We start from the raw sequence: 20,313 nt of genomic DNA, 5'->3' as shown, positions 1-20,313 counted from the left end.
TTTTTAACTGATGACTTATCTGACACTTTGGACCCACGCCAATTAGCTGTTTCAGTAGGCCCCGGCACTCCTGTGAGCGATGCGGCTCTTGCAGCTTAGCCTAGGCCAGTGACGTCACATTCATCAGTCACATGGTCTAGGCCTGTGAGGCTAACCTCCGGCACTCCAGCTACAACTCCCAAAATGCACACTTGCTTTTGTTCTCAGAACTCTATAGAAACTTATAGAGCATGCTGGGAGTCATAGTGTCACCACAGCTGGAGTGCCGGAGGTTAGCCATCACTGGAGGCAGGTGAATGGGGCTGAGCTGCAGTATCAAGCTTAGGCTTCTTTCACATTAGCATTAGGATTGTCTGGCAGGCTGCTCCGGCATTATAGTGAATGGGGCCAGAGACGACTTTCGGCAGCACATGTGTATTATCGTTAGTGCGGTTTCCCCTGCTGGAACAGCCTTCCTGACAATCCTAACGCTAATGTAAAAGAAGCCTTAGTCACTATCATGTACAGCGCTGTCCTTGGTAAACTGTGAGAAGGCAGCTGCGCTCACTCGAGCACTGACGCCTTCAAAGGGGTTTTCTCAACAGGCTATTTCATACTTACCTGGTCCCGGCGCGCCGTCCACTTCCTGGTTTCAGCACTCGGCAGGGGGTGGGCTCCATCTTCATTGATGTCTTCTCCCGGCCTGGCCGCGCGCTGTACTGAACGCGCACGCCGAGTCCGCGCATGCGCCCTGGTGACTTATTCCTGGCCAGTATAGTATACTTGCCAGGAAGAAGTCACCAGGGTGCATGCGCGGACTCGGCGTGCGCGTTCAGTACAGCACGCGGCCGGCCGGGAGAAGAAAAGAAAAGTCGTCTGCACACGCGCGGCCACCGCAATTCATGAGAAGAGCGGTGGCCGTAACCAGGGGAGACGGAAGACAACAGTCAGGTAAGTATAGGTTTATTTTTTTCTAAGGGGTGGGGATTTGTTAATAAAATATATTTAGAAAAATGATCACTGTTAAATCATTAACAGATTTAACAGTGATCATTAAGATGATAATACCCCTTTAAGCTCTAGTTGGGCAGAGGTTTGGGGAGATTATTTTTTAAAATTAGTTTTCTTCATTGCAATAATTTGCACCAATTGTATTAAATGTCACAAAATGATTGATACATTTGATGCAGCTCTAGGTGTAACACTTCTGTCTTCAGATGTTACTCCACTTTCTGTGCCACCCCTTTACTGGAGTAAAATTGACACAAAAGTTGTAGTTTATCCAGTAAGTGTGGTTTAAAGGGGTTTTCCGAGTGTTTTATACTGATGACTAGAGATGAGCGAATCGACTTCGGATGAAACATCCAAAGTCGATTCGCATAAAACTTAATTTCAATACTGTAAATGGAATGGCGCTCCATACAGTATTAGAATGTATTGGCTCTGATGAGCCGAAGTTATTGCTTCTTGTACTGTAAAAAAAACAATTCCCAAACTCTGGTTCAGTTCTAAGTGGTACCTTGGAACCGAACCCGAGTTCGGAAAATGTTTTTTTTTTACAGAATAAATCAATTTCTGAAGTTATTATGCAAAGTCTCGTGAGACTTTGCGAAGTAATAACTTCGGCTCATCGGAGCCAATACATTCTAATACTGTACGGAGCTCCTGCTCCGTACAGTATTAAAACAAAGCTTTATGCGAATCGACTTTGGATGTTTCATCCGAAGTCGATTCGTTCATCCCTACTGATGACCTATCCTTGGGATTATTGGGGGATTGGGTGGGATTATTTTCAAAAAAGATGATGCAGGTATTCTGACATGGTACACCAGCCTCATCAGGTGTAAGATGTGTATTTAATAATGCATGCAATTTGTATTGTGACATTCGATGACATGATTTTCTAAAAAATCTTCTGAAATCTATGGTCTACTGCCGGACACCTAGATAGGACAGGATAGCAATATGCAAAATTAACCAGGCCAATTTTTGGTTTAGCATTTTTTTTCCCCCTCCTCACGTTCTAATAGCCATAACATTTTACATTCATATAGCCATATGAGGGCTTATTGTTTGCGGGATAAGTTGTATTTTTTAAGGGCACTGTTTAATTTAATTTAATATGTTTGTGATTGGAAACCGGAAAAAAAAAATCCCTTGTGGGGTAAATTAAAAAACACACAATTCTGCCAAGAGTTTTGGGGTTTTCACATCACTGTGTTCACTGTGCGCTAAAAATGACATGACGTTCTTATTCTGTGGCTCAATACGAATATGATAATACCAAACTTAGCTTTTTGTTTTTGTTTTACTACTTTTACAAAAATAAAAACCTTTTTTATATTTCTGTCCACTAAGCTGTATGAGGGCTAGTTTTTTTGCAGGACGAACTGTAGTTTTTATTGGTACCATTTTTGTGACACGTACACTATATAGCATCTTATGCTATATGTCTCATCCACATATCTCCCCATAGCAGTGTCATCCACAGATCCCCTTCCCATAACAGTGTCATCCACAGATCCCCTTCCCATAACAGTGTCATCCACAGATCTCCCCCATAGCAGTGTCATCCACAGATCCCCCTCCCCATAACAGTGCCATACACAGATCCCCCTCCCCATAACAGCCCTGGCCCCGCCGCTCACAGCAGTATTCCTTAACCGGCAGTAACTTTTACTTTAAATCACCGCATCTTTATTACCTTACAATGAAGCTCCAGGAACAGGCAGAGCAGGCGGTGGCGTAACGTCACTTACTCACATGACGCGCATGCTCCGCCCACTTTATGAATAAAGCAGGCGGAGCTTGCGCGTCACGTGAGTAAGTGACGTTACGCCGCCGCCCGCTCTGCCTGTTCCTGGAGCTTCATTGTAAGGTAATAAAGATGCAGTGATTTAAAGTTTCAGGACCCACAGGCAATAGCGCCTGACCACCCGCTCCTGCCTGCATAGCAACGAAATGGCCGATTATTCGATAACAGGATTCGTTGTCAACGAATCCCATTATCGAATATTATCGATAATGTCGATTAATCGTTGCAGCCCTAAATACAACTGGATCCAGCCAACACGGATGCATCCAGATGTATTAAATGGCACGGATCACTTTAATTCCAGTTTTGAGATTCTCTGCCAGGTTTCAAAACCAGAAGGCCACAATGCAAGTTGTGAAACAGGCCTGAGTTCACCATCACCACCTCCTCAGGCAGAGAGCTCCATAGTCTCACTGCTCTTACCGTAAAGAATCCTCTTCTATGTTTTGCTGATTTGTACTAAGGTGGAACATCATGTCCAGTCATTGACAGCCAGAAGTATTTCAGAACCTTATATATTTGGCTGCTGTCTCTGTATATGGAGATGACATAATAATCTAGCGGTTCCCTTACACTGGCTGCTCCTTCTCCTTACTACTGCTTATCTCAGGCAAAATATGAAGAGGAAATCCTTTCACCCTCCTTATCACAGCTCACAGTCTTTCTTCTGAATGCCTATTCATTATTAGATTATTTCGGAACAATAAGCAGCAGCGTCAGTTTACACGGGATATTATTAACTTCACAAGTGGGAGATGTCTTTGTTAAACTTCTCAATTCTTGTGCCCGGAAAAAATGTGGTGTTTAGTTTAACAATAGCGATGATGCATGAGAATAAAATACAACGCAAATACATTTTTGGGCAATGTTTCTCTGCAGTGCCGGACCAGGACTGGGTGGGAAATTGTCAGGGTAGTGATTAGGATAAATTCTGGGATGCCAATTCTGTATATTTTTTCTTTATTTTTATTTGTAAAACGGGAAATGGGAAGATTTCAATTTTTATATATTTTTGCAGTCCAAGGGGTAATCACTGTCTTTCTACTAAAGACTTAAAGGGGTATTCCCATCTCAGACAATGGGGGCATGTCACTAGTATATGCCCTCATTGTCTGATATGCCCACACCTATTTCATAAACTGAGTTGGCAAAGTGGAGGAGGGCACACCGTGCATCCCTCCATTCATTTCTGTGGGGCCACCGAAAATAGCCCAGCGCTGTCTTGGCTATTTCCGTCAACCCCATTGAAGTGAATAGAAGCAGCGGCTGCACAGGCGCGGTGCGCTCCCATTAATTTCTATGGGGCCGACAGAAATAGCCGAGTCAGCGCTTGACTATTTTTGGCGTCCCCATAGAAATGAATGAAGATTGGCCGCTCAATTGCAGTGCACCCTCCTTCACTTTGCCGGTTAAATTTACGAGATAGGTGCAGGTCCCTCCTCTGGGACCCGCACCTATCATAAAATGGGGAGCATATCCTAGCGATATGCCCCCATTGTCTGAGATGGAAATACCCCTTTAATAGGACTATAATTAGGACAGAGGGGGCCTTTACAAGGCTCTTGGCTGCCATAGAAAATAGGCAGCTCATGCAATCTCATTGTGGGAGGGGGTGCTTAGTTCATGAGAACAGCCTGCTCCCGGTAAATGACCATTCAAATGCCATGGTTGCAATTGACCACAGTATTTGAGGCCCGGGGTTAAAAAAAGTCCATGATTGGAATAGTCTACAATCATGGACTTTGCGGACGGGTGCCTGTTGTGTAAAAAAGCAGGCACCTGTTGGTTAGTGCACCCACTCAGCTCCTGAGTGGACCCTGTCTTTAAAGACCTGACATGTAAGGGAATCTGTCAAGTCCATTAAAGGGGTTATCCGGGAAATGTTAATGACGACCTATCCTCAGCTCTTTATTTTCATTTTATTTGGCATTGCAACTTGGCCACGTGACCGATGTTCAGTGACGTCACATAGCCTAGGAAGAGGCTGCAGCGTTCAGAGAACCGGCCTCTTCTAACAGCTGATTGTTGGGGGTCCCGTGTGTCAGACCTCTGCTGATTGGATATTGATTAGCTATCCAGACGATAGGTCAACAATAGTAATTAAGTGATAACCCCTTTAAGCCCTTTTAAGTACAGCACAACATGAATAGTACTTCTGCCTCTGGCCTGGGGTCGCCAAGTTGTATGGCTGTACTTACCTCCGTTCCTCCACTGTGCACCCACAAACCAGCTCTGGAATACATTGAGGTGACTCATCCTTGAGTCCTCTCCATTTTGTGCACAAGCTCAGAAGTGCTTTCAGTGTATCCCAGGGATGGTTTGTGGGAGCCCATTTGGGTGAGTATAGCCATGCCACTGAGCAGTCCGAGGCCAGCAGCAGCAGTACTAGTGATGTAGTATTCTACTTAATAGGATTTAAAGGGGTTGTCCAAGTTATATTTATTGATGACCTATCCTCAGGGTAGGTAATCAATATCAGATCAGCAGGCGTTCGACAGCCGGCACCCCCGCCGATCAGCTGTTTGAAGAGAAGGCGCATGCCGTGTCAGTACTGCCTCCTCTTCATTGTTTACCTGCCTGCCGTCGCATCCGCAGCGGTGAGCAGGTGTAATTACACCCAACCCGTCCCATTCATTTCAATGGGATCACTGCTGCTTAGCGATCCTGCCCACGACCAGTGTCGCTGTGTAGCCCTAACCTTAGAGGACCTGATAAATTCTGTTTAATACTTTGTCTTCTTTCATAATCCACTCCTGATTTTTGGCTCCAAGCTGCATATCGCACCCATTGGTTGTGTGGCCTTTGTGTAGCTCAGTCCCATTTAAATGAATGGGATTGAGCTACAATACCATGTACACCTGCTATGCAGTGTATGGTGCTGTGCTATGTACTGTGAAGAGGCCGCAGCAGTTTCATCAGTGCAGGCCCTGTAGACAATGCAAGGAGTTACTACTTTTACATTTTATAATTTGCAGAGCAGAGCTGAGCCCCATAGTCTTGTGTGCTGCCTAATTAATTTTTGCTTGTAGGAGTCCATGAGCATGCTTGCTTATATAATATATTGCAAACTTTCTGTTTGTCACTGTATTAAACCTGTCAGTGCAGCATCCTATTAGGTCCTGCTCTTACAAGCCCTTGTAGGTATACTAAGAGGGCAGACCTAAAGGCTATTGTTAGGCCCTGAAATACCATGTCAACCCATCGGCACAGAAACGATTGCGTCATGGAAAGTGGTGACAGAGCGCCCTCCTTCTGGCTAATCACTTAGTTGCTGCTGCCCTTTTATTATTTCCTTTTTACTTTCTCTTAGGCTAGATTATATTATCACAGTCATGGTTAAAGTCACTCACTGATGATTTTCCAACCACATCTGCTGGAGGTTTTTTCCAAGAATCTACTAGACTTTCAGTAAAATATTTCCAGACATTGGTTCTGATCTTCCCTCCAACTCATTTCAGATTGTGCCCCCTTATTTTTCCCTTCAGTTTCCTATTAAAACTCTCCCTTCTGAACCTTATTTAAAGTGTAACCATCATGTTTTCATAAAAAATATATATATTTTAGCATATGTTACTGCTGCTACAGCATTAGGCATAATGCAATCTTTAGTTTCATCACATACCACTGTTTTCTTTGAGTTTTTCCCTTAGTTACGGCTGTTTAAACATTTACAATATGAGGACCTTCTCAAGATGGCTCCTCTGCCAGTTCTCTGAGGCCAAAACTGCTTTCCCTCACTTCACATACAAACTTGCTGTAGCCAGCAGCTCCCTGCCAGCCAATCAGATTGGATTACTGAGAGACACGCCTCCTCAATCTGAAGCCTAATGCAGGCATGCAGTGTGAAGGACCGACCCTCCGTCTTCCTGTCTTCCTAGCCGGAGACAGATGAGCCATAGCAATTGTCTTTTAAGGGAGCAGTGGAAAGGGACAGAGGACATTAGTGAAAGCTGTTATTATACGGTAATTACAGATCTTTTGGCAATCATTGACAGACTGCCACATAGTGGCCTATTGAGGCTTTAGGGTCCATTCACACGTCCGCAAATTGCGGATCCGCAAAACACGGACACTGGCAATGTGCATTCCGCAATTTGCGGACCTCACATCACCGGCACTATAATAGAAAATGCCTAATCTTGTCCGCATAGGACATGTTCTATTTTTTGGCGGAAATGCAAGTGCGGATCCGCAAATGCGGATGCGGACAGCACATTCCAGCCCCATTGAAAATGAATGGGTCTGTACCCGTTCTGCAAAATTGCGGAACGGATGCGGACCTATTTTGCGGACGTGTGAATGGACCCTCAGGCTATTTGTGTACTGTAACAGGTTCCCTGATGTCGGCTGGGGAACGCTGTTACAGGAGCGGGGCTACAAGGATCCAACCCTACCCCTGGTGCTCCAACCTGTTCATTTGCATATGAATAAAAACACATGTATTTGCAGCTGTTTAGGATACAGACAAAAAGGTCATCTTTTTAAGCAGCTTGATCAACCCTACCAGATAGAATGCCTGGTTTAATAGCGTTGATCATGCTGACATGCTCTTTAATTGATTTTTAGGTTAAGGCCCCTTTCACACGGGCGAGTGTTCCGCACGGATGCGATGCGTGAGTTGAACGCATTGCACCCGCACTGAATACCGACCCATTTATTTCTATGGGGCTGTTCAGATGAGCGGTGATTTTCATGCATCACTTATGCGTTGCGTGGAAATCACAGCATGCTCTATATTGTGCGATTTTCACGTAACGTAGGCCCCATAGAAATGAATGGGGTTGCGTGAAAATCGCAAGCATCCGCAAGCAAGTGCGGATGTGGTGTGATTTTCACGCACGGTTGCTAGGAGACGATCGGGATGGAGACCCGATCATTATTTTCCCTTATAACATGGTTATAAGGGAAAATAATAGCATTCTGAATACAGAATGCATAGTCAAATAGCGCTGGAGGGGTTAAAATTTTTTTTTTTTATTTAACTCACCTTAGTCCACTTGTTCGCGTAGCCGGCATCTCCTTCTGTCTCCTTTGCTGAACAGGACCTGGGGTGAGCATTAATTACATGAACAGGACCTGTGATGACGTTACTCCGGTCATCACATGTTCCATCACATGATCCATCACCATGGATCGTGTGATGGAACATGTGATGACCGGTGTGAAGTCATCACAGGTCCTGTTCATGTAATTAATGCTCACCCCAGGTCCTGTTCAGCAAAGGAGACAGAAGGAGATGCCGGCTATGCGAACAAGTGGACTAAGGTGAGTTAAATAATTTATTTATTTTTTAACCCCTCCAGCGCTATTTGACTATGCATTCTGTATTCAGAATGTTATTATTTTCCCTTATAACCATGTTATAAGGGAAAATAATACAATCTACAGAACACCGATCCCAAGCCCGAACTTCTGTGAAAAAGTTCGGGTTTGGGTACCAAACATGCGTGATTTTTCTCATGCGCGTGCAAAACGCATTACAATGTTTTGCACTCGCGCAGAAAAATCGCGGGTGTTCCCGTAACGCACCCGCACATTTTCCCGCAAACGCCCGTCTGAAAGAGGCCTTATAGTTGCAACAGCACAAGTTTTAACTACATTAACTACACAATACATTTCCATTTCCATATTTTTTCCCAATACATGCAGTAGGGAGAGTTGGATAAGGGGGAGGGAGAAATAGAAATTATTTCAATGGGATTTTTCTTCTGTCCCTCCAGGTTTCTATCTTTTTTGGTGACCAGAATAACGGATTCACTTATGCGCCTCCACCCATAAAAAAAAAGTAAAAAACAATGTTTTCTGTTTATCATCATTCTGCATTTATTTTCCATGATTTTCAGAGTGATTTTCCGGATGGCAGGACAAAGGGGATATGACCATGTGTGACACGTGTGAATACTGTGTTAGTGAATGAATTGGTTTGATAAAGGATCCAATACAATTTAAAAAGATAAGTTAAAAAAATGAAAGTGTGACACTTGTGTGAACATGTTCCAGACATTTTTAGTAAGTACACCTAATCTCTCTAATCAGAGACAATTGTTGCTGAGAAGTGAAAGTGTAATCTAGATATCACCTGCGGAAGAGGAAACCATTAGTGTTAAGAGTGAATTCTTTTTTATTTTTCAACAAAAGATACAATACCAAACATGTCAGTCTTGTGGATTAGTGCAGCAAATAAAATATTACAACTAATGCTGCTAGTATATCTGTAAAGAATAAATCAAGGCAACTGGACTTACTGTAGATTTCTTGAAAACGTTTCACTCGTTCTTCCAACAAGCTTTCTCAATTCTGAGTGACTGTACAAGAATTCTCTGGGAATAAATATGTAACTGAATCAACATCTGGTAATTATACCCAGCATGGGGTCAGAAGTCATTATACCCAGCATGGGGTCAAAAGTGTTGATTCCATTATCCTAATTAGAGTCAGTAGGTGATGAAGACTTCCCAGAAAAAGGTGTCAAGACAGCATTGTATGTGGCAGACAATAGATGTCTAACCCCCCCGCCTCTATTCAAGCTTGGCTTCTCCATTTTTACGTAGATGGCCTCCTTCACACCTCGTTTGTACAATTGGCCTCCTTATTCAAAACACGTACTTAACTGTCTTTAAAGGTGTGACCTGTTTCTTTTAGATGTAAGTACACGGCTGAATCTTGACCAGAGGTTTTGGCTCTTCTATGCTGAGCCATACGCTGATGTAGTTGTTGTTTTGTTTCGCCGATATACAGTTCTGAGCATTCCTCATTGCACTGGACTGCGTACACAATGTTGTCCATCTTGTGTTTAGGCGTTGGGTCTTTGGGGTGAACCAGTTGTTGCCTCAGTGTGTTGCTGGGTTTAAAGCAGACACAGATGTGATGTTTATTAAAAATACTTTTGAGTTTCTCAGACACCCCAGCTACATATGGAATAACCATATTCTTGCGTCTGTCGTGCTTCTCGCCCTCACTGGTAGTCTTGGTGCTCTTTCTTCTCCTTCCTTCTGTTTTGATAAAGGCCCAAACTGGATACCCACAAGTTTTAAGTGCCCCTCTGAGGTGTTTGAATTCCTTCGCCTTGGCCTCTGTGCTGGTGGGGATTTTCTCTGCCCGGTGGTGTGGAGTCTGGATGACTCCCAGTTTGTGGTCTAGAGGATGGTGGGAATCAAATAGCAGGTACTGGTCTGTGTGTGTTGGTTTTCGATAGACCTCTATTCCCAGCTTCCTTCCCTCTTCCACTGTTATAAGACAGTCCAGAAACGCCAGTTTGTTGTTCTGCATATCTTCCCGTGTGAAATTGATGTTATGATCCACTGAGTTGATGTGGTCGGTGAAAGCCTGTAACTCTTGTTTATGAATTTTAACCCAAGTGTCATCCACATATCTGAACCAATGACTTGGTGTAATTTCCATGAAAGTGGTCAGTGCTTTCCTTTCTACTTCCTCCATATACAGGTTCGCTATAATAGGTGAGACTGGCGATCCCATAGCACAGCCATGTTTTTGCTTGTAGAACTTGTCCTTGTACTTGAAGTAGGTGGTACTCAGACAAAGGTCCAGTAAGGCACACACTTGGTCTGGGCTAAGTTCTGTTCTGCAGCCTAAGGTGTTGTCTAGTAGCAACTGTTTCCTGACAGTTTCAATTGCCTCTGTAGTGGGTATGCAGGTGAAGAGGAATGTAACATCATAGGAGACCATTGTTTCTTCTGTGCCCAATAACAAATTCTGGACTTTGGTGGTGGAATCCTGAGAGTTCTGTATGTGATGTTGTGTGTTTCCAACCAAGGGCGCTAGGATTCTGTCTAAGTATTTTGCCACATTGTAGGTCACAGAGTTGATGCTGCTGATAATTGGCCTGAGAGGGGTCCCATCCTTATTTATCGAAGGAAGTCCATAAATACATGGAGGGGCTTCCCCAGGGTAGAGGCGATGATGCATGGCCCGATCAATGATTTTGTCCTTTTCTAGTTGTAGTAGTTCTATAACCTTCTTCTTGTAGCCACTGGTTGGGTCTAGTCTTAGGGCCTCATATGTGTTGTTATCATCCAGGAGTGTGGTCACCTTGGTATCGTAGGCAGATGTATTGAGCACAACCGTGCATCTTCCTTTATCCGCAGGCAGGATGGTGATGTTTTTGTCTTTCTTCAGGGATGTAACCGCCTTCCTTTCTTCTCTAGTCAAGTTTGAAGGAGGTGGTTTGGCACTGGCCAGAGCTGCAGACACTTTAAGGTGAAGTTGCTGTGGATTGAGGCTTCAGTGGCTGAAATAATATCAACTATTGGTATGGTTCTTGGTGTGATTGCAAAAGTCAACCCTTTAGTAAGGACATCCATCTCAGGCTGGGTGAGAACCCGCTCTGAAAGATTCTGCACCCATTTCTCTTTGTTTTGCACTGTCCTTGTTTCCTCCTTTCGCCTCCATGTCAGTTGCTCACTGGTATGGCTGTTTGCAGTTCGGGATAACAAAATGCAGAACTTGTTCTTCTGCCTCTCCTTGCTTTAAGTGTGCTGAGCTAGCTGTGCATGTAATGTGAAATCTGCTACTTTCCTCCACGTTTCAGCGGGTAGCTGAAAAGTCAGGTCCTCTTCCAGCTGACTGAGTTTGTTTTAAGGCACGGGTGTCAAACACAAGGCCCGCGGGCCGAATTCGGCCCGCCAGACCTCGTCATGTGGACCGCGTAGCCGCCGCCGGCCGCCAGCCTTCACCTTTTATTATCACTTCCTGCAGGCGGCCCCTGCAGGAAGTGATAATAAATCGCATAAGGAGCGCTGTCTATTACCGGTACTTACAACTACAAGCGCTCGCCGAGAGGAGGCAGGCTGGGAGGATGGGCGCTGGCAGTGTGAGTCATACGTCACGCGCCTGCGCCGCCCACTTTATGAATGAAGCAGGCGGCGTGGGCGCATGACGTATGACTCACGCTGCCAGCGCCTGTCCTCCCGGCCTGCCTCCTCCCTCCTCTCTGCCTACCGAGCAGCGAGCGCTTGTAGTTGTAAGTACCGTAATACACAGCGCTGATTACATACAATTAACTATTAGACATAGGATTATACAGTGAGCGGGGCCCGTGTAGTAGAATACAGTCACTGCACGGGCCCCGCTGTCATTATAAAAGCAGATGCCGGCCCCTAGCCCGTCTATTGAGGGTCATTCTCTACAGGGACACTTATGGAGGGGATCTGTGGATGACACATAGCATAAGATTCTATATATGTGTCATCCACAGATCCCCCCCATAACTGTCATCCACAGATCCCCCATAAGAGCCACCCACAGATCCCCCATAAGTGTCACCCACAGATCCCCCATAAGTGTCACCCACAGATCCCCCATAAGTGTCACCCACAGATCCCCCATAAGTGTCACCCACAGACCCCCCATAAGTGTCACCCACAGACCCCCCATAAGTGTCACCCACAGACCCCCCATAAGTGTCACCCACAGACCCCCCATAAGTGTCACCCACAGACCCCCCATAAGTGTCACCCACAGACCCCCATAAGTGTCACCCACAGACCCCCCATAAGTGTCACCCACAGACCCCCCATAAGTGTCACCCACAGACCCCCCATAAGTGTCACCCACAGACCCCCCATAAGTGTCACCCACAGACCCCCCATAAGTGTCACCCACAGACCCCCCATAAGTGTCACCCACAGACCCCCCATAAGTGTCACCCACAGACCCCCCATAAGTGTCACCCACAGACCCCCCATAAGTGTCACCCACAGACCCCCCATAAGTGTCACCCACAGACCCCCCATAAGTGTCACCCACAGACCCCCCATAAGTGTCACCCACAGACCCCCCATAAGTGTCACCCACAGACCCCCCATAAGTGTCACCCACAGACCCCCCATAAGTGTCACCCACAGACCCCCCATAAGTGTCACCCACAGACCCCCCATAAGTGTCACCCACAGATCCCCCATAACAGTGCCACCCACAGACCACAATTAGTTCAAAACCCACCAAAAGCACACCTTTTGGTTCAAAATATTTTTTTTCTTATTTTCCTCCTCAAAAACCTAGGTGCGTCTTATGGGCCGGTGCGTCTTATAGGGCGAAAAATACGGTAACCCTTACAGTTCTGGAATGTGTTGGATAACACTGACAGCATTATGTCAGTGTTATCCAACACATTCCAGAACTGTAAGGGTTACATAGCATCATAAATCAGTATAATGCTATGTGACCCCAGTCAGCGCTTGCAGGTCAAGCTTTCAGAGCTAGTTATTACTTACATTATTACAAAAAACAGTAATAATTGAATGCAGTGACAATAATTTATGATAATAAAGAGTGGACACATAGTCCTACAGATACAACCGGCCCTTTGAGGGCGACCAAACTGCTGATGCGGCCCCCGATGAATTTGAGTTTGACACCCCTGTTTTAAGGCTTCAACTGTGAAATGGGTCTGTCGTACCCGTTTATTTATTAGTTGCTTCTGGGCTTTTTTGTAGAATCATCTCAGCTATGTGACCCTTTACCGTGGAGTCCAAACGGATGCTGCATGGTACCAGCTCCTGTTTTCGGCATCTGAGGTTGAAACACAGGTGGTTTCTATAGTCTGCCAGTTTTCTTGCTGTCTTTTCATATTCTCGTACAAGTTTAAGGGTTTTCCCCCCAAAATGTGTTGCAATATGTCTGTGAAGCTTTTCATTTATCCAGGTCATGGTATATCTGTAAAGAATAAATCAAGGCAACTGGACGTACTGTAGATTTCTTAAAAACGTTTCACTTGTTCTTCCAACGAGCTTTCTCAATTCTGAGTGACTGTACAAGAATTCTCTGGGAATAAATATATGCTGCTGCTAGTGTGTTTTCACATATTTAAATTCACGACTTTCGCTGTAAATTTACGGTGAGTGGTAGGTAAGGGGTTAAAGGGGTTGTCTCACTTCAGAAAGTGGTATTTATCATGTAGAGAAAGTTAATACAAGGCACTTGCTAATGTGTTGTGATTCTCCATATTTCCCCCTTTGCTGCCTGGATTCATTTTTCCATCATATTATATAGTGCTTGTTTCCATGGTTGCGACCACCCTGCAAACCATCAGTGGTGGTCGTGCTTGCACACTATAGGAAAAAGAGCTGGCCCCTCAGGTGGCTGGGACTGTGGGAGCGCACATAGGCTGGCACTTTTTCCTATAGTGTGCAAGCATGGCGACCGCAGCTGGATTGCACGGTGGTTGTAACCATGGAAACAAGCAGTGTATAATGTGATGGAAAAATGAATCCAGCCAGCAAAGGGGGGAATATGGACAATCACAGTACATTAGTAAGTGCCTTGTATTAAGTTCCTGAAGTGAGACAACCCCTTTAAGCTTCACCAGTAATATCATCCATCATGCTCCTGTGTGCTTTTTCACACACAAAGATGTCATTTGAAATTTTGTGAGTGCCTTCACAACCATGTAACATTAGCTGAATCACATATTGATAGGCCTGATGCATAGCTGCCAACAGTCCTTCATTTTTAGAGACAGTCCTTGCAAATTTCGGTTGAAAATAGGTTAAACTTGCACAACTCCTGTCACATTTGAGCATTCCCAGGGGCAAGGCTCTTCAAATATATAAATTAGGGATCGGAGCCGATACCGATAATCTGTGAATTTTCTGGCCGATAGCCAATAATTTATACCGATATTTAATATATTATAATATATATTATATTAGTTGGTAGTCACTGAGGTGGTGGAAATTTGCATTTGGCACTAGTATATTATTAATGTACGGTAAATTATAAATTAATAAAGCCCCTGAGCTACTTTCACACTTGCGGCAGAGTGATACGGCAAGCAGTTCCGTCGCCGGAACTGCCTGCCGGATCCGGCAAAACGTATTCCAACTGATGGCATTTGTAAGACTGATCAGGATCCTGATCAGTCTTAAAAATTTCTGATCAGTCAGAAAAATGCATTAAACTGCAGGATCCGTCTTTCCGGTGTCATCCGGCAAAGCGGATCTGGCATTTATTTTTTTCACCTTTTATCGGTCTGCGCATGCGGCATTTGGGTGTCCTTACAGATGGTAGATTAAATAAGCTGCTTCTAAGGCTACCAGGATATTGTCATGCATTAAACGAGGCATGGACCACTTTACAAAGCGTTGGTGCAGCCTCATCTGGAATATGCAGTTCAGTTCTGGGCACCAGTCTATAGAAAGTTCAAGTTCCAATATTTCAGCAGGTTTTTTGCTCCACGGGTGATCTTAGACCATAATGGAGCCTGCATTCTGGCTATTAAACAGGCTTTACATGTGGATCAATATGAATCTCTGTAACCACAGTGGGTGTAGAACCACTGTGTCAACCAACAGATTTGGGCTTCTCCTAAGGGCATTAGCCTGGCAGTCCCCTGGTATTGACCCTTCAAGCCTGTACAGGAACCTGGATTTTGCTGCAAAGGAACCACCAGGGCTCAACCTACCTGGAATGTTCTCTGTTTGATTGGCATCAGGCAAAATTATAGTTAGGGATAGGCTGGGGACAGGGCTAACAAAGTAAGTTTTATATGGTAAACCTTTTGAGGTCAAAGCAGGCAGCGAAGGGTCGATACGGAGGTCAGGCCCAGGTCAGGCAGCAGAGGGACACAATCCAGGAAATAGGCAGAAAGTTGGTACACAGGCAGACAACAGAGCAGACAACTTTTCAGTGTACTAGCATGTTAGAACACCCATTGCTCAGGCATATTCTGACACAAAGGGGGCTGGATCAGATTAGGATGGCCATGTGTTGGCACTTTACGTGCCAGATGGAGTGCATGTGCTCTATGGGCAAAGAAGGTGAGGCCTTGTTAGCAAGCAGGCCCTGTGTGGAGGGACAGAGTAGGGCGGTGTCCAGACCCTCCAGGAAGAAGGGAACAGCAGACGGTGGGTCCACACTGCTGGGTACCAGAGGATCAGGGCAGTTGATCAGAACAGTGGTGGCTGCAGGCTGCCGTTGCACTAATCTCCTACTGAAAATCCTTAAACTTCAGCCCATATAAAGTCCTTACATTTCTCATTGAATTTATGAAGAGAATGAGACAGCATGTTGATCTCTGCATTGCTTGCACCAGGTCTAGTCCTTAGCACACCTAGTTCTATAGCTGTTTTTGTGGCCAAGCACAGGGGACCTTTGTGCCATTACCAATAAAGAATTCAGTCCATAAGGTGGACCTTCCTGACACACCCATTTCCTTTTTCCCGTTTTTATTTTTTATTTCGTGCCTTCCCGGATCCATAAATTTTTATAGACATCAGGGCTTATTCTTTTGCAAGACAAGTTGTGCTTTCTAATGGCACCATTTAATATTGAACATGATGTACTGGGCAGCTGGAAATAAACAAAATTGTGTTCAATTGGAAAAAATTGTAATTATGTCATTGTTTTATTTGGTTTAATTTTTATAGAGTTCCCTATGTGGGCCAGTATGATGGCATTTTGATTTTTTTTTTTCCAAAACGGCGTTCATCATAAGGTATCCATACTTCCATATTTTTAAGGTTCAAGCATTTTGGGACAGGACAGTGCCAACAATGTTTATTTTTTTTTAATACTTATTTTTATCAGTAAAATGGGAAAAGAGGGATGATTTGAATAAAAAAAAAAAATCTATAAATTTTTAAAAACTTTTTCTACTTTTTTTCATCTTTATTTTCAATCTCCCTTTCAGTCGCTTTATTCTCAGTCATCTGATCCCTTCTCTCCTAGACTGCATTTCCTGTCTATAGGAGAATCACTACATTCCTATTATGCCCTGCCACAGACTGCTATAGCAACCAGTTGGTTCCTGTGATCTTGTGTTGGAGCGTTTCTACTTTCACACTAGCGTTCGATCGGATCCGTTCTGAACGGATCCGACCGTAATAATGCAGACGGAGGCTCCGTCTGCATTATATTAGCAAAAAAAAAGCTAAGTGTGAAAATAGCCTCGGACGGATCCGTCCAGACTTTCAATGTAAAGTCAATAGGGGACGGATCCGCCTGAAGATTGAGCCATATTGTGGCATCTTCAAACGGATCCGTCCCCATTGACTTACATTGTAAGTCTGGACGGATCCGCACGGATCCGCACGCCTCCGCACGGCCAGGCGGACACCCGAACGCTGCAAGCAGCGTTCAGCTGTCCGCCTGTCCGTGCGGAGGCGAGCGGAGCGGAGGCTGAACGCCGCCAGACTGATGCAGTCTGAGCGGATCCGCTCCATTCAGACTGCATCAGGGCTGGACGGCTGCGTTCGGGTCCGCTCGTGAGCTCCTTCAAACGGAGCTCACGAGCGGACCAGCAAACGCTAGTGTGAAAGGAGCTCTGCTATCGGATGTCTGCTGAGAAACAGCAGGCACCTGGCTGCTATGGCGCCCGCTCTGCTCCTATACTTGTACAGCAAATGTCCGCTGTGTGCATGCTTTGCATCACATTTTATGCCTTGCTTGACAGCAGGCGTGGCTTTGTAGGAAAGGGGGGTGGCGACATGGGACACTTTTTTGCTCAGGAGCAGATTTTTGGTGCACATTCTGGTTCTCAGACAAATATTTGGTGCATGGACAAAATTCCAGTGTAAATCTGGCACAGGATTTATGATACTCCAAATTTACAAGGCTCTTTGCACCAGAATAGTAATTTGCCTAATGTTAAAACTGTGGGGATCATTTACAGAGCACGGCATGCCTGGTTTAGGTGTAAAAAAAAAATTTGGGGGTCATTTATTATTGTTTTTATGCCACTTTTTCCCCCCTGCTTGCATCACTTTTCTGAGGTGTGCGGGAAAAGGGTGTATGGCATGGGGGAAGAGAGCAGGCCAGCTGGCCCGTCTCATTCATCATTTTCTACGCCAGTTTATGGTGTAGAAAATGGTCTTAAACTGGTGTCGTTTAAAATATGCCGCACGGCCGGCAACACCTGCGCCTCTACAAAACGTTGTCACTTCCAGTGGAATTAAGACCTGCTTCTAAATCGCCGGTCTTAATAAATGACCCCCATAATTTTTTTGCCACACGGGCATATTTTTTTTTGCACCATCCTCTCTACTATAGAGTGTAGGAGGCATCATGGCCGCGGCTGTGACTTCAGCTGCGGGAAATTTACTGTCTGGAAACAGGTGTAAAAGTTTAGTAAAAACGACACCAGTCAGGGTCTAGTAGTTTTTACTCCAGGTGCATGGACTGTCGGAGATGCACCTAATTTATAATGAGGCGCATGTCTCATCATAACTCGGGCAAGTCCTCCAGGAGAGTAGGGGGAAAACAAAGACCACCGTAAAAAGCCGGTCTTAGAAAATTTGGTTCGTATTGCCAGACAGTGTAGGGTGCACCACTATTAATAAATCTGCCTCACTGTGTCTTAGAGAAGGTGTTGTCAAATGCCAAGAGCTCCAGCATGCTACGTTTTTTTTAAAGAAGTCAGAAAGACAAAATATATGAAAAAAAAACTGTAGCAAAAAAAGCTTGTGTCTTGCGTTTCATATGTTTCAGCCAAAAATGCTGCAAAAATTCAGGAGCAAACCCCCCCCCCCCCCTCCCCTAAAATGCAATTTGCAGACAAATTGCAGCAAATACCTATATGGGAAAATACCCTTTCACTGCTTTTCAGAATTTCCCAACAAGTCTATAATATCTATTCTGGCAACTCCAGAATAGAGATGAGCAATTGATTCCAGACTTCACCTGCAATTTTCTATATACTGTCAGTGGGATACTGATAAGCATACACATCTTTAGCTGGCTGCGATAATAAGACATTGACACCCCGCAATCTAATTTGCGGAGGTGCTGATGCCAGAGAGGGAGCCCCCTTTCCTCTAAAGCACTTAGATGCCATGGTTGCTATTCATTGCAGCATGTAAGGGCTGTTTCACACGAGCGGATGCCGTGCGTGTCATCCGCAGCATGAATGAGAGCCAAGCCCCGTCCGGACAGCAGAGACACAGAGCATTAACATGATTGATAATGCTTCGTGCCTATCTGTGATCTTTTTGTCACAAAATCACAGTGAGATAAAGTTGTCACCGTGGTTTTGTAGTAAACAGATCACAGAGAGGCACGGAGCATTATCAGTCATGTAAATGCTCCGTGTCTCTGCTGTCTTTCACGCAGCGGATTCCACACACGGCACTAGCTCGTGTGAAAGAGCCCTAAGGGGTTAGACGGCCCGGATTAGCGATTCTGCCGATCCAGGCTGTTAGAGAAAGAGATTTTCATTAGCTGTCATTTGAGAGCTGGGTTCCTTCTCTTCTCAGCAGAGGAAATCTGTGCAGCACTTAAAAAGGTGGTGTCCTAGCCTAACGCCTGCTTGTGACCTCCTCTAAAAGATGTGTGGGCGGTCACTATGTCATGGATAAAGTCCTAACCGTGAGCCCAGTGAGAATATAAATTCACAATCTGATGTACTCTCTGCATCCGCAGTCATAAGATTTACTTTTGCAGTCTTCTCTTGTGCAATTACTGTACCTTGTTTTTACTTTGATGTTCTGAGGTTGCATTTTTGCATACAGCTGCAAAATGACCAACTTCTCCACCCTGCAGAGGTAGGTCTCTGGAAAATGTGCTCTTTTTCTTCAGGTTTTCCTATTATAATAGGTAGGTTCAGAGATTGCATTCATTTGATTTCAGTAGACTCTTTGTTTTCAGTTTGCAAAGCCTGACAGCATGCAAACTTCAAAGGGTCGGATTAGGGTCCCTCCGCAGTTTTCAGGCACATTTCTTAGTACCCGGACTTTGTAATATATTTGAGCTAACTGTTAGTGGTTTCCCCCATTTCTTGTATTGCTTTATTTTTTGTTATATTTTTGAAATCTCGCCATGCTAGTCACCAATACGTACATTATGGACGTCCGAGACTTTAGGATGCTTCTGCTTTATTCTCCACCTAGGCGATTCACTGACTGAGCCTCACCCAGAACACCGGCCCATCAGACATAATATTATAACAATGTGCAGCTAGTAATTACCAAATCTCATCCTGCTTTACTAGTCAGATCTTTAAAACCCTTTTTCTGTTTCCAGTTTAGAGTCCTTCATATTCAATGGCAGGGAAACCAATGAACAGGAAGCTGAAATGAATTCAGACGTTATACTTGAAGAAACTCTCATTAAAAGGTCACAGCAGAAGAAGAGGACATCTCCGTTAAACTACAAGGAAAGAATATTTGTACTCACAAGGACGAAACTCACCTATTACGAAGGTCGCTCTGAGGTAAGGGGATGCTGACGCAACTCTCTGATCTGATATATAAATGAAAAATGTGTTTTGATGGGAAAGTATTTGGCTTTTCATATGATGTCACTTTAAAGGTTATATGTCACTATGGTCCTTTATGTTAAGTATTTGACCATACAGGGTTCCAGATTGCAAACACAATGGTCAGCAATAGAACCAAGGTTTTGGAAATGGCAACAAGAACTTAAAGTTTTGCCACCATTTGTGGCTAACCCCACTGCCTCATACAGCTCCCGATAGCAACCAAGAGCCATAAATGCATGGCGCTTGTTACTTGGCTTTAAACTGGAGTGTCGTGTGTGCTGTGCAGGATTAAAGGCCCTGCTGCTGT

The 20,313-nt window shown here is 44.6% G+C and overlaps 1 protein-coding gene across 4 annotated transcripts in view; it reads left to right on the top strand.

Annotated features, from left to right (window-relative positions):
- Positions 1-20,313, top strand: part of TEC (tec protein tyrosine kinase) — a 127,917-nt gene that overhangs the window by 56,163 nt on the left and 51,441 nt on the right. For all 4 annotated transcript variants that reach the window (XM_044293539.1, XM_044293457.1, XM_044293385.1 and 1 more), the window contains exon 2: positions 19,769-19,958. In XM_044293539.1, the coding sequence (XP_044149474.1) occupies positions 19,821-19,958 (138 nt within the window). In that variant the 5' untranslated portion in view covers positions 19,769-19,820. The remainder of the gene's footprint in view (positions 1-19,768; positions 19,959-20,313) is intronic.

The sequence above is a fragment of the Bufo gargarizans genome, chromosome 1 (assembly GCF_014858855.1).
Source record: "Bufo gargarizans isolate SCDJY-AF-19 chromosome 1, ASM1485885v1, whole genome shotgun sequence".
NCBI classification, from domain to species: domain Eukaryota; kingdom Metazoa; phylum Chordata; class Amphibia; order Anura; family Bufonidae; genus Bufo; species Bufo gargarizans.
Note: the sequence above shows the minus strand (reverse complement) of the source record. Positions and strands in the feature narration are given on the sequence as shown.